We start from the raw sequence: 15,773 nt of genomic DNA, 5'->3' as shown, positions 1-15,773 counted from the left end.
TTAGTTCTCTTCGGTATCGTTAAGCTAATTTTGTTTTCGGTTGTTTGTTTTGTACGTGTAAAGTGATGTTTGTCTTTAGTTGATGTGATTATGACAATAGTTCGGTGTATGGGTTAAAAGGACCCTCTTTATCTAAACTTGTATTAAATGTGGTGTTATTTGAAAGCAAAAGTTTTGATATGAAAAAATATTCTTTGAAAAATTGAACATTTTTGAAACGGTTGAAACAGCGTATTAGGGAACTACTAGACATAAAAAATTCAATAAAGCTGGAAAGCTTAATACAACTAAGTACGACTCACTTGCAAATTACAAAAAGTAGTTAATTGGTATTGAAAAAAACTAAATATTGTAGATCATAAGAAAACTTTTTTTCTACAAGTTAATCAACAAAATAATAGAGTAGGTGGCCTGATAGCAGATAGGACGAAACTTGATTTTGTTAAAGAGCACACTGGTTATTCCATAAATAAACAGCCAAATCCGGGAATTGGTTTTCTGAGTCATAGAGAACATCAAGAACATTTTTTTCCAAAAACGCTTCTTTAACCAAATAGCCCCCATTCATTATGTATTTTTACATATCAATTTGATCTTTGAATCTTCCAAACCGATCTTAATGAAATTTGGTATGTTTTTTTTAAGGAAAAATGATTAATGATAGAAAGAATAGCTTGGGTTTTAATTTGTACAACCATAGACTAACCACAAGTAGACTTCTCATCCCATTGTAAATTTTGAAGCTCGTTTTTCCGTCTAGTTCATGTTGGTGAGACTCTTCACTAGTATCGACGAAATTTTGTTTAATTCATTTTAGGGTCAATTTCATGATTTGTGCTTTACTGTTTGGTTATACGTATAACTAGGGTACGAGTTATTGTTTATGATTAGATCGTTTTATTTGGCTAAACGTGGTTTTAAATGACTAAAATAACAAGAAACAAATTGTAAGCAAAAAAACGGCCTATAAAGTGCACCAGACAGAACTAACAATAAAATTGTATTCAGCTAATCCATAAGGACGAGAATCTAAGGGAGTATGTTTTATTTATGGTTTATTTAAATGCAATATTGGTTTCACCTCACTAATCAAATTAACAACAGACACAACAAATAAATGCTTAAATAAATATGAAGATGTGCATATACTAATGAATGTAGACTTTACATGTTTTAAATATGCTACAAAGCAAGAATAAATATTACGAGAGCTAAATTAAAACCCAATAATGACATCACCATCAAACTACTGTTTTCCGCAACACCTCCGAACACAACCAAAGTACAACTTCACCGAAGCTTTTTCAAACTATTTGCCTCGCTGTGGTAAATCGGTCCTAATCAGTCTAGCCGTGTTGTCTGCGTCGCGGGACTTTCGTGTCGAAAAGGAGGCAAAACAAGAGACAATTAGAGAGCAGAGCTAAAAGTAAATTGAAGTGGCATCGGTTATTTTGGGAGGGAACGAGTGAGCGTTCGATAGTCCTGATCAGACGACAGACAACAGCTGGGAACCGGCAATTACAGCTGACACTGAGGACCAAAAGGCGACGGGTGCAGGGAACAGTGTGAGGGACTTTTATCAAACTATAATTGGCTATTCTTAGAAACGTGATTGATTTATTATCATCTATTATAAGCATAGATAAAAAAGTACTCCCGTAGTAGATTTCTATTACTTATGGATCAGCTGAAGATAATTTTATTGTTAGTTCTGTCCGGTGCACTGAAGTAGGTCGTGTTTTGTTTACAGTTTTTTCTTTTTATTTCAATAGTTTAAAACCTCGTTTGATTAAATAAAACGATCTGATTGTAAACAATTACTCGTCCGTTAGTTATACAACCAAACTTTAAAACACAAATCATGAAAATTAACCCTATAGTAATGGAAACAAAATTTCGTCGACACTAGCGATCATGAACTGGACACGAAAAACATGCTCAACATTTACAATGCGATGAGAAGTCTACTTGTGTTGGCTAGTCTTTAGCTCAGTGGCGGGTTGATTTAAAATTGAATTTGTATTAGAAACACAAAAATACAATTTTCTACATAATTTTGAATTACCGGCAACGTTATGTTTTTCTGGTTTCAGGATATTACAGAAGTTAATCTCATCTTTTAACTACTCTTAGACTAAATAGTTCAAAATTATGATTTAATTTTTAAGAGTTATAAGAGTTATAAGTTATAAGAGTTATAGTTGCCACAAGCAGCATAATGGATTACTGAATGCAGGTATTTAAACCATTATAAAAATTATGAAATTTTATTTTGTTTATAAATTGATGTTTTTATTTACTCCATCCCTCAAACTGTTTATAAAAAACCCAGTTGTCTGAGTAACCGATTAGTTTAGTGAAGCTTGTTGATTACTGTTTACAAGATCACAGTTAAGACCATTCAATTACAAAAACTTTAAAATATCATTGGCGTTAAAACGTTAACAATTCGCCCAGTATTTTCAATTACTAGCAACGGTATGAGTGTAAAAATATTTCTCACAAGACATAAAATGTCGTTTACAATCTTCCTTTACAAAATCCAGAGGTAGGCCTAATATCAGGCCCGGATCGATTACACGAAAGTGTGCATTTAGGATTTTAGTTTTATTAAATGCAGACAGATGGATCAGCTGATTCAAGTCTGTCAAGATCAGCTGAGTCGGTCTGTCTACAGATGACGCTGTAACAATAGTCAGCTGACGGGGAAGAAAAAGCTTCCGGCATCAAGTTGTACTTCCCCTCATTGACTAGAATAATATGTGTTATACTTAAAACGTTATTTTTAAAATGTATTTAATGTTAAATGAAAAGTATGAATCCTAATAAACGAGAAAACCCAACCGACATTTTGTAAGCTATCATTGATTTCGCTTAAAACTTTACTGTAAACTAGCCATATCATCCTGGAGAAAATACGTGTTTTGTACAATACACCCAAAACAATAGTTAGTCGTGTAACTAATGTGCAAAATGGCTCCTTGTGGAAAGAAACCTTGCGCAAGAATTAAACATAACAAGTTTCCAAAATTCATTATGAAACATAATAATACATCTTAAAATTTATACTTCCATCTTAAACACCATGCAGATGATGGATCATAGTTACGTTTTAATATATTCGTATTGTCTTTTTACCGAAACACCAGTGATGTGTCACATTCGTATATTTTTGTATGAGCCCAATTACTATTAGTGTACATCAAATTTATTAAAATCAATAACTCCGTGAGTTATTTATAGGTTAGTTTGTCAACGGTAAAAAGTTTGATTGTCGCATTCAAAACGTTCGGCAATAAGTGAGTAGAACAGCTGATGCGCTGGTTAGTTTTCACGGATACACAACTTCGCCTCGGCTTACTACTTTATTTTTATTTTACATTAAAATCTGGAGTGCAGCAAAGTAAAAGTGTTCGGAAAGTGAACTAGTCCAGAAATCAGTGTCTTGTTGTGATAATGTAGAATTATTATCGCTCATTTAGGCAACTCGTTCATTTATCATAAAACATACAGTGTTATTTTATTTTAGGAGAAAATTCTTGTCAAAATTACTTCAACAAATCCAAATCTGTATCAAAAAACTTAAGACCCTGCCACGACCCTCAACTCACAAACTACCAGAGAAACATTGGTAAGTCGACCCATATAAGTCGATAAGGAAGATTTACCGACGCGGAGTCTGCCAAATAACCTAATTTAATAATTAGCCCAATCTCCATTTACGCAATTTGTGTACAACACAGTGTTGTCAAACTGCAAGAGTTATGTAGACGTTTATACACGGCCCTGACCCACCGTCAAAGACTTGCACAGCCATTGTGTTTAGGTCAGTTTAGGAAACAAACTGAACACTTTCGTAGGCTTTGGCAATTGAATTAAAGAAGAAATCCTTGTCTCTGCAAAACAAACATTTTAAAATAGTTTCGTGTCCTTATAGAAACGTTACCTAAATTCAAGTGCAAAGTGTATTGATAATTTGTGGTTTATATGAAAGATTCTCATATTGAGAAATTTTCAATTTTGTTTGATTTTTTCATTAATTGTCTGTTGTTGGTTATGCAACAAAAACAACATTACCAAATTCAATTGATTTTTATTAGTTTTTGTTTTGTATTTACTTTAATTTTTGACCACATCCCAAGGAATTGTTTTTTTAATTGCTACATTTATTAGAACTTTTGATTACATGGACTTGATAGTTTTCTAGCTACATAAACAATAATAGAAAATAAATGTTTGAAAACTAGGTACCCTTATCACAGTTATATCATGGTTCACCCTTTTTCACCCTAGGAACACTTTCTGAAGTTTTACGAAATATTTAAATAATGAACAATTATTTGTTTTAAATAGTTCAAACAAAGATATTGGCGAGAAAAACTACGCAAATTCTAACACATAACTCTTGTCGTATCTTCAAAGCATTACCATCACTTTTGCTTTCATAAATACAATATAGCAATCCATAAGTTATTTAAATGATTTGATCAATCAATCTGACAAATGATTTATGCCATTGCCATATCCACGTGTGTGATAAGATAGCTGATTTACTCGTATATAGTAGACGTAAATGTTGGAATATTTTCAAGTATTAAAAGTTGTAAAATAGTTAACATGTATATTGAATGCAATTTAAATTAAATTTTGGTGATTCACTTCTTTGTAAAATAAATTCAGGTAGAATATAATTATATTCAAGAGGGGTAATAATATACTTTGTCACTACAAAGGACACTTAAAGACTTTGTACTTACGACATAAATTTGAGTGCCCAACCATAAATTTGGAACGCGCCCGCAAATAAAGATAAATATATGAGCAGACTATTGAAATCAAGTTACTTCATGTAAGGAAATAGTACCACCAATCGGCTTACATCAACATCTTATATTAATGGACCGGATAGAACTCCTAAGGGTTAAAAATGGTGATATAAGTATGGTACGATAAGTAGGGCAATTAAAAGGCATGTAATTAATTTTTAATACGATATTGGCATAAAAACGTGCTTATCGCTTCGTAGGTATATTATTTCCAAACCCAAAAAATGTACAAATTAGTTGGAGTTTTACTTAGACACTTTAAATGATTGATGAAAAAATATATGGTTTAAGCTTATGTGGTTACATGGATAACAAATTTACTGTTGAATAACGTTCTAATTAGTCTATTACTTCCATTAAAGTCCGCTACATTTTATTCATAAAAAGATTGTTGTGCATTGTTTTTGAAAATGTTAAAATATTGTAATTTTACTGGAAACTAAAAAGTTTGCAGCAAATAAAATAAACAGAAAATTCTACATGACTCTGAACAGTTCAATAAATTAACACGAGTTTCGATAAATTATTTTTCCACCATCAAATCAGGAGTTTCTATACATTAAAACTATAATTAATTTACGCCAAATCGCATTTTCAACAACGAAACCCAAGTGGAAGAGCCAAGCAATCCAAAAACCAAATGCTGAGTAGGTTACGTTGTAAAGTATACTTTAAAACTTTGCCACCAAGCACAATTAGTGTACTAGAACAATAGCTAAATACTGAAAACTTTTATTCCGCGAAGTTCATCAAACGGCGCTGAATGAATGGACAATCCCCGCGGAATCCCCTCTCGCATTTCGCTGACTACGAACGCGTCATTTGAGCCGTTCAGTGTTCATTGTTGGTTCTAGGGCTCAATTCAGCACGTTCCAACTTTTTCGACATGCTCGGACTAGTTTCGTTACGTTTGAACACGTGGCTGAATTAGTTCGTGACTTTTCTTTGTAGTAAAATCGAACGTAAAAGTCAAAGTGGGTATAGCACGTGAAGGAATGTTGGAATTCTAGCATTATTAATTGGCGTTGACTCTGTAGCTATATGGTACCTCTGCTATGGGATCTTAAAAAATTGGCATCTTACACATCATTCATTCGAGTCTAGAATGGTTTTGAAGATCAAGAATGAGTTGCATGGATGCATGCAACATATATATGTTCCTCAACCACAAAATCATATGATTGTCATTATCATCGTCATTATTCGCTATCTGCGGTGAATGTACATAAAAAGTGGTGGGGTTTTAGTCCGGATCCGCAAGCAGTTTAGACTTTGAAACTACAAAGATTGTTGAAGTGTTAACGATATTCAAACCTCATCTACACTCGAGTTTACAACCAAATGTTGTACGGAATTTCGATTTTAACAACCGTGCAAATGTGGATTTAAAAATCTTATAAACATACGTTTGCAGTATTGTGAAAACAAAACTTCAGTTTAAAACTTTTCGAGAAAACCACCGTTTTTTGATTGTTTAAAATACATAGTATACCGGATGTGAACTTTAGCGGTTGTATGGTTTCGGTTGTAACGGGTGTACGGGTAACATATTTGAACTATTTTTTTAATTTGTAGCATACGGATAATGAAATAATAAGGCAGTCAGATGCTTCACATGAATTAAATTTCTACAGAATTTTGTAGCCACAAACATTATTTTCTTTTAACACGTATGGTTAGTAGCTATTTCTAGGTTAGAATATTGTTAAATGTTGTAGTTTGCTTGTTTATGTATATATTTTGATCAAACCTGGCAAATTTATTCATTATACTAAGCTATTAATATTTTACTAAAAAAAACAAAAAAAAAACACTTTATTACTTTCCTTGTAGCAGCTTATTAGTGCTCATTATCCCAGTACCCTAGGTACTAGTTAAATCTAATTTTATTTAAATAGATTTAATTGAAAATCAATTCAGCCAAAAAATTCGCTTAGTCGACAGGTTTTCTGTGGCGGGGTTATTTACTACTAAAATATTACAAAATGAAAATAATTATGATTGCCCAAGTAAGTAATGGAATGACAGAAAAAATCTGTTTGAGGTATTGTATGCGGAAACAAAAGACAACAACAATAGTTAAGTTACAATTCTCCTCGATTTTCGAATGTTATATTTATTCAAACTAATCTATATAAATAAAATTACAGTTTTGTCTGTACATTGCTTAGAATCATGCAGTTTTTGGTTATTTTTACGTTTCATAGCCTAAGAAAGCCGAAACGAGTCTAATCTCAATTTCTGTCTGTATGTCTGTCTGTCCATTCTGTGACTCCGTCTGTAACGCCAAAATGTCATTTTACGCGGCCTACTCCTAGAAAATTAGAGTACCGATCAAGGTTCTAATCATTTTTCTGTATTTACTGAATTGGTGAGAGTGTCTTTGGCAATAAAAAACATGGCCTCGCTTCTAATAACAAAATAAAAAAGCTCTCCTAGACAAATGCGCCCTTTGTCATATTAATATTGAATCAATTCTAATTTGGAAGACAACCAAGTTGCATCTAAGTCAAAATTAAGGACTTGAACCAGAAAATGGAGAGAGATTTAAGGAATTCAAATGATAATAGTTTGTTGGGCTAAGTTTAAGCTATACAAAATCCCTTGCAATTACAATTTGAACTAGACAATTAACTAATTACTTGGCATTATTGACCAATGAGAGAAGTGATTAGGCCCTACGTTTATTTGTTGATTAAACAATATTGAAATATAATATCAGTCAGCTTAAAGCAGTATGGACAGCTTTGAGTTTTCTGTGCATATTATTTTATATTATTATTGTTACAGAACAATTATTATTATTGAATACCATTCAGAACAACAAATAAATACTTACAGGATCTCAAATCGTCAACTATCTTTCAATTTGGGTAAAGAATAAATTACAATAATTTGTTTTAAGACAATAAGTTCTAGAAAAATATTTACCAATTAGAGCTCGTTAACACAAAATTTTATAGTAAAATAATCTGTATTAAGACATTGTATGCGTAAACATTTGTATAATATAAACGGTTTGTGAGAAATTAGTCACCTAATAGACTTTTTATACGCAAGGCTAAAACAGTGTGATTTCAACTATCTTTATTTTAGTCACGCTTTGAGGTAGAATACCTTACTAATACCAACTGAACTATTTAATGTTGGTTTTCCCGTGTTTGTCCCATAGTTTATTACTATGAAATACTGTCATAGGACTAATCTAATTTTGAATTTTATGTTACAGTCCAAGCATTGTTTTAAAAAGTAAAATCTATCTTTTATCCATCGATATCTAAATACTTAGGCCTAATACAGTGAGGGGTTTCCTTGTTAATCCCATTACCAGCCGTCCTAGTAGAGTAAACCGAATTTTACGATTGACCTGTAATTTTAAGCTTATGATCTAGCGAATCAGAGGATGGTAATTAAAAAAGATAATTTTCTTTATTTCATCGCTTCCCTCACGTTTAATTTGTTATAGAGTCTATTTTTTAGATGCACTTATTCTGACTAACTTTCTTTATGTGTGTATCTTTTTACATGTGAATTACAATTTAACAGCTGTTTCTTGAGTTGAAAAAAAGAGACTAAACAGTTTATGAAAATGGATTCTACTTGTACATTTATAATTCTACACAAGGATAAAGAAGAAACGCAATGGCATAGCTAAAAAACAATCATTTAGTTTTGGTTGTTTGACAATTAAATAATGAGTACAAGTTTGGAATCATTACCTAATACATGACAGGACGCCGATTCTTGCATGTTGTGCTTGTCAAATTACTGTATTGACGAAAATATAATTGTACTAACAACAGAGCCCGTTGTGGTTAAATATATTGGCCTCTAGAAAAAAATAATTATTGGTACAGATTAAGCACATAACTTTAGAAACACCCTTCACAAATGCTGGTTGTAAACAACAAAATGTAAACAAAGAAAATCAAGGAAATAACAATACAACGATCAGCTGTTTAATTATTACACATGTTCCATATGATCAGATTATGCATACCGGCAAACCCATTACAGGCTACCAAGAATCTTTAAAAAATCAAACTTTCATAGTTATTTGCATATCTACACGGAGTGACCTTTCCAACAACCAATTGGTTAATAACATCGGTCCAGTAAACTGTAGATTTTGTTGTACAAATATTTTTTTAAATGAATTATTATAAGAGTAGATAGCAATTTGGTAGTACTGTATCCTCAAACGATACCTATGGTTATAGAGATACCTTAACAATAGAGTCGAAACAACGTTCTACACTCTGCCAATGCTAATTCCCATATCAGATACGGTGTTATATTTTATCTAGTGTTGTTAAATGCGACAGTTCAAACAATATTAATCATCTTTTCAAACAATGAACCAGGAATAACCTGGAGGTTGAAAATTTATCTAACAGCAGTCAAGTATTATCCTACAGTCAAGTTTGGCAGCTGTTGTATTATATTTGTACTTGGGGTGATACGGTATTGATTGTGTTTATATTCATACTAGTAGGCCTATCATTATTAATGTTTATCCTACAGTAGGAATTTAACATACAGGGTGATTGATATAAGTGTGCCAGCTGTTTTATTCAAAAACTATAAGAGATATCAAAAAAAGTTAGAAGGTAAGTGCATTGGATTTTTTATTTAAAAAATTGTAGTCAAGTCGAAACAAATATTTTAGCCGTCATTTTTCCAATATGGCCGCCAACTTTGATTTTCCTTATGGAACACCCTGTATTTTATGATGTATTCCAGTAGAAAATGTAATTTTAAGAAAATTTTTTTCTTGTGTTTATTTTCATAAACCTAACCGTTTCAAAGATAATAATGGTTAAAGTTTTGAAATTTCGAATGGTTTTCGAATGAAACAGCTGGCATGCTTGCTTAGGCCTTTATCGAAACTCTTTCTCATGCCGAAATTTCAAAACTTTAACCATTATTATCTTTGAAACGGTTAGGTTTATGAAAAAAACACACGAATAAATTGTCTTAAAATTACACTTTCTACCGGAATACATAATAAAATACAGGGTGTTCTATAAGAAAAAATCAAAGTTGGCGGCCATATTGGAAAAATGGCGGTTAAAATATTTTTTTCGACTTGACTACAATTTTTAAAATAAAAAATCCAAGGCACTTACCATTTACCTTTTTTTGATATCTCTTATAGTTTTCGAATAAAACAGCTGGCACACTTATATCAATCACCCTGTATAAAGGAACATATTTAAGGAAAACACACACAGTAAAACACTAAAAAACATCTTTTCCTTTACACCGTTTTGGGTTAATCCCAAAACTTACAAGTCATGGGTTTGAACCGCTTACCATAAAAGCAGTAATCCCATCTTTCCCCCTTTAGTAAAAATGCCATCGACTTAAACAGCGAAAAAAACTTAATTACGATTTGCTTCATGTATTAAATCTCCAACTCTACTCTCAAAATGGTTAAAGAAAAGCTACAAAGTTTCGTATTATTTTCCTCATTTTCAATGAAAAACAAATACGAATTTATAGACAAAGTTAAAGATTTGAACCTACAAACAGATGTGACTGATCTCTTTCGATGTCGTATCCCTTTATCCGAGTGTCCTAATACCTAACGAAATACTTGTTAAGGGAATGGTTTTTTATTTACCAAAAGCAATAGTTAATTAATATACACAATTGAGGAACCTATGCATGTCACAAAACACCTTTAAGTGTAATAATCATACAAATATAATAAACGTGAAAGTTTGTGTGTTTGTTTGTTTAAAGTTCAACCACGCATTAACTACTGCTCGGATTGGGCTGAAACTTTGTATGATTATAGCTCACGTTTCCGATTAACATATAGGCATATTCATATCCTTTCGCGCTTCGCCCCAGTGGCTCTGGAATTTCCCATGTTAACCTAGAGTTTTCATATTTAAAGGGAACTAAAGAATTTTGTCAGCTGTTTCAATAACAATAGTTGGTTCAATGATATTCAATATCATTAAAAATTTATAAAGTTTACCAACAGGGCGCAGCACTATTAATTGTTTTTTTTCATTTAGGACAACAGTTAATTTGAACTAAGCAGCAACATAAAGCTGTAATGCACAATGAGAACTGTCAAAGAAGGATTGTTTACAGTTTAGTTAATGTTTTTAATTCATAAATATTGTTTTGATATTGTGCAAATATTCGATAATTTACTTTTTCATTGTTTAGGTGTAGTGGATAGGTAGTGGCTATGGTAAGATGTGTTATAGCATACCGTAAATTAAAAGCACCAAATTTTCTCAAACCGTGTCCTCTACAATTGTAAACGCAAAGCCAAGTATAATTGCAATAAGCATTTTATACTTATACGCCAACCCCGTACGAAGGACGGGTACACAGCTAGTACTTTATATATCAAAACAGAAAAACCGGCTATGGGAAATCCATTATCATGATTTTTGGTAAATATATTCATTAGTAATTTTGAAACCAAAGGAAAGTTTAAGTTATGAAATTTACATATAATTTTATCAAGATGTTAATCATTTAGTGTTTTTAATTCACTGTAACAACTAAAAGTAATCAAGGAAATTGATTTTTACCAAGGAGTACTATATCTACAACACATCGATATCTATACCTTTATAGCTATAAATGTATTTACCTGTTCAAGGACCTTTTTAACACTGTATTCAATACCTACTACCTACTACATAATTACTAATCACATTTGTGGTGATAGAGGGATAAGTTAATTAAGTTAAGAGAAACTTCTTAATCAAGCTAAGTGCACAAATCTACGCGACTTAAACTACCAGCCACCCAGACGTTGCAGCAAAGCCTGCGTTGCACTAAAGGGTAATCTAAATTTAATACTACGCGTGAGGATTAAGCCTATTCCGGGGTTTATTTACAGTCTTAAGTCCCGTGTTTGCACAACAAGCTAAATAATTTCATTAGATTACGTGTTTAATCAATATCAAATGTTTATTATAGATTATAAAAATTAAATACAAAATTTCTTTGGAAAGCTAAACAGCCTATTTGCAAATAATAATCTTCTAAAAAAACGAGTTGCAGAAATCAGAATTATATTAAATTATTATTGTAAATGTAATGTTTTCTCCTTTCAATACACCATTTCAGTTGGTTGTCATTATTTAGAACAAGATAAAAAATTATGCGAAACTACATAATATGTATAAGTTATTGTTGACATTAAAACACTGTCTAAAATTGAACTTGTATAGTAAATAAATTAATACATTACAAGAACAATATAAACAGTAATTCAACAACATGGTTACTTTCTACATGCAGTTTTGACAACAATGATGGTTCTACTAGTAATTAAAATAATAAGAAAGACTGACATTAATACACAAACTAAACACAATTTAACAATATATTGTAAAAACGCGATTGTCAATACAAAACAATGTTCTCTAATACCTTTTCTTGAATTAATATAAGCGAAACAACAAATATAAAACGTAAGTTCTATAAAATATTAAATACTACGATGAGAAAAATATTAAAAACCATTCTTAATTAAATGAATATATAATAATCATGAACATTTAAACTATTTAATATCGCCAAAGTTGCCTAATGGATTAGTTCGAGTAGAATCAAAAAGGACTTACGTGGTCTGAAGAAACACTTGGGAAGCTGTGGAATCACAGACTGAGAGAACAGCAGCCCTGCGTGCTCGCCCTGCTCCCCTCCTAGCAGCAAACCTACCCCCTCCACCCCACCACCAGCCTGTCATAACATTAGGGAATAATATACGTGTTGGTACAAAAGAGTGCAAATATACAAGCCTAGTTGATATGTAGGACATTACAAATGGTTTGATGTGATTGGATTTATTTGGAAGTTTATGAGGTGATTTGATTTCCATCAGGTCAATTTGTAACACAATAAATTTATGATGCGTAAAGTGAATTTTGTAGGTGGATGCCATTATAACACAAGTTCAATAGATACAACGAAATAGGAACATAAAGTAATTACCTAATAGTTACCTGGTAATTAATTACCTCCTCCCTGACCAAGACCAGCAGAGCCGGATGGGTTGCTTCAATTTACACTAAGAGTTTAAAACACTAAAAACTTACATTGATGAAAAAATAGCTTACAATTTCGTACTTTAGCGGAGGATGAATTTTTTGTAGGCTAATTATAGTTTTTGATCAATGTAGTATTGTTGGATGTAGTATAGCTGTCTGGTCTTCTAGCAACTTCTTCAAGGCAGTGCAAAAGGCCGTTTCCTCCTAGTTTCAGATTGATATTGTTGTACGTAACATAGTACGTAGCGTCAACATGCAAAATTAGATTTGTTGTCGCTGCAGAATTATGAAAAGTATTCGAACAGTTTTAGTTCAAAGTTGTTTGAGCAATATTTCCCTTACATATCTTAGCGTTCTTCTTAGCTTCAAAGAATGAAGACGTATCCTATTAAAGTAAATGAACGGATGGGATATATTTTTACAAAATGATTGGGCGTATTTGTTTAGCCTCACATATATTAAATTTGTATGTCTCAATTTGTAAAGTGTATTCGAAAATATATTTTATTGTAAAAGGAAACATAGTTTGTACAACTGAATATACGAAAACTTTACAAAGTGAAATAATTGAAAGAGTTAAGTAGACAAAAAACTGTTATCACCACCAATTTACTTCTTTAATTAAATCTCAAAGCGTAATCTAAGTTGTAATCACTTATTGTGGGCCAATTGTATTTTCCTTCATAAAATAAGATGGGTTTAAACCAAAACCAGTCACAACCTTGTGACACATCGGATGACACATAGTAGTGGTGACTCGTCGATTCCTTGGGGACTTTTACCATTATTAAAGAACCGAAACTGTTTCGGAGGAAAACCTGTTTATTTAAATACCCATTGATTTTTTGTTTAACACATACCGTTGGTAGTTCCACGGACTACAGCACAAACTTTACTATACCTTTTGTAGCATATTTTTAGATCATTTCCTACAAAACTTTTGAAGTTCTCAGTATTCTGTAAACTTTTCCCACGTACAAATAACGCTTACTTCAGTGGACCAAACTTGTTTGTTCGTTTGTTTGAAGTTCAATCAGACATCATGTTGTATAAGTGTGTACAAGTATGTACAAGTGTGTACAAGTGTGTACAAATAGTGTGTCGAATTAGAACTACTGGTCTATTTCGTTTTATTTGGTTAAACAGGGTTTTAAATGATTAAAATAACAAGAAACAAATAGTAAACAAAACAAGGTCTCTGCAGTGCACCGGACAGAACTAATGATAAAATTGGCTTCAGCTGTTCCATAAGGATGGGAAATCTACTAAGGGAGTAGAAAAGTCAGTAGCTTTTTGATGGTTCGAAACTGGACCCAGCTGTTCCTGATCATTGGGCTTTAAATAAATGATCCTGGCTAATGAAACAGCTGATCTTAGTCAGTAACAAAGCTACACAGATCATCTCACACCATTCTACACTCATCCTTCACTCATATTTGGGTTAAAATACGCACCTAAGTGGCGTCCCCATCTTAATGATTGATAATTGATAATTGACCTATGTTTTAGGGTATCTATGCTTTAACCCTGTAAAGTGTACACACATTTACCATCGTGTTCTTATGTAGCCGCACATTCCTTGTATATGTTGTGTGGTACTTAAACTTGTTATAGATTGATAAATCAGCTGATATCATAATAACGTGGACGTTTAACGTTACAGTTTTTACCTAACTTCTTTGTGTTTCAATGCTACTGGATTTTGTTACGGTTTTTAAGAGAATGGTCTAAACTCGTGATGATATCTAACGACACCCAAAGACAAATGGCATCTGTGCAAAGAATAGACCCCGGTTGGGATTGAACCCCCAGTCTTTAGATTTGAAGGTGAGCATTATAACCACTTGGCCAAGCAAACATTATCGTAAGTTTAATATTTAAATCCTCATGAGGCACAAATTACATCAAATGGGGTTTAGAATTTTACGTCGAGAAGTGTTAAGGTCAGGAGTTTAAATTTCAACAGGTTAGCCAAAACGATGAGTTTAAACTACCTTTTTTGGAACTCTTTAACCATTTAACGCAATTTTCAAGATGCAGGCCTACAACTTTTACCATAGACTTTAATAACTCTAGAGTATGTAATTAACCTTCAGCTGGTAGAACACGAAAAACAGAACGTTATTCCAAAATAAGTACAGTTGTTGCGCGTTACCCATTTTCTGGTAATATACCACCAATTATTATCAGCCAAGCCATGGACGTGTTAATGGCGATCCATTACTCTTAACCTAGCATTAACTCATTGTGAGTCTGAATTTTAATTTTTCCTCTATTGCTGGTCTGGAGGTCCCTGCCCCAGTGGAACATTTAATCATAGATAAAACATTTAATTCAATAATTAAGTATCACTTTTCGTTGACTACCAGTTCTTTTCGTAATTACTCCCTACTTTCAATTACTTCCAGCTAATGAGTTATAAAGAATGGCCAAGCATGATTGTAAGAATGTTTTCATATTTTTCTTTGACATTCTTCTTTAAAGAATTCCTTGTTTTGTAAATTTGTCATCAGTATAGAGTGAACTGGTAAAGCTGTTTGAAGAGAAGAAAGATTGCAGAACGAAACTATAGTTTACGTACTGATTGATTATCCCAGAACATCAGTTTCAAACATATCTGTAAAAGGGTTCTGGGTAAAAATATGATAAAATATTTTGAATAAATAATTACTAACTTTTTTCTTTGTCTTGTCAAATATGATACAATGTATGTTTTATTCGGCATCTTGATACAAGGTTCAAAAAATCACTTACTAGCATTTGTGACATTCATTTCTAATAATGTTAAAACAACGTTTAGCTGAACGAAATATAAGAATCTAGTTACTTTATTTTTGCATATATCTAGTGGATTTGTAGTTCATGCTTCATCTGGTCCAGGATGAACTAAGAAAATTAATTTCCATCTAAAATGAGA

The 15,773-nt window shown here is 32.2% G+C and overlaps 1 protein-coding gene across 1 annotated transcript in view; it reads right to left on the bottom strand.

Moving 5' to 3' along the window:
• The window catches only part of LOC128989391 (protein NDNF-like), a 36,998-nt gene extending 24,443 nt beyond the window's left edge, over positions 1-12,555 (bottom strand). The window contains exon 1 of the mRNA XM_054411281.1: positions 12,431-12,555. Coding sequence (XP_054267256.1) covers positions 12,431-12,555 — 125 coding nt within the window. The remainder of the gene's footprint in view (positions 1-12,430) is intronic.
• Between the last annotated feature and the right edge of the window lie 3,218 nt (positions 12,556-15,773).

This window comes from Macrosteles quadrilineatus, unplaced genomic scaffold, assembly GCF_028750875.1.
Source record: "Macrosteles quadrilineatus isolate MER2022 unplaced genomic scaffold, UCM_ALF_1.0 Scaffold_3__2_contigs__length_128488019, whole genome shotgun sequence".
Taxonomy (NCBI): Eukaryota; Metazoa; Arthropoda; class Insecta; order Hemiptera; family Cicadellidae; genus Macrosteles; species Macrosteles quadrilineatus.
This window is presented reverse-complemented; position numbering and strand designations above follow the sequence as displayed.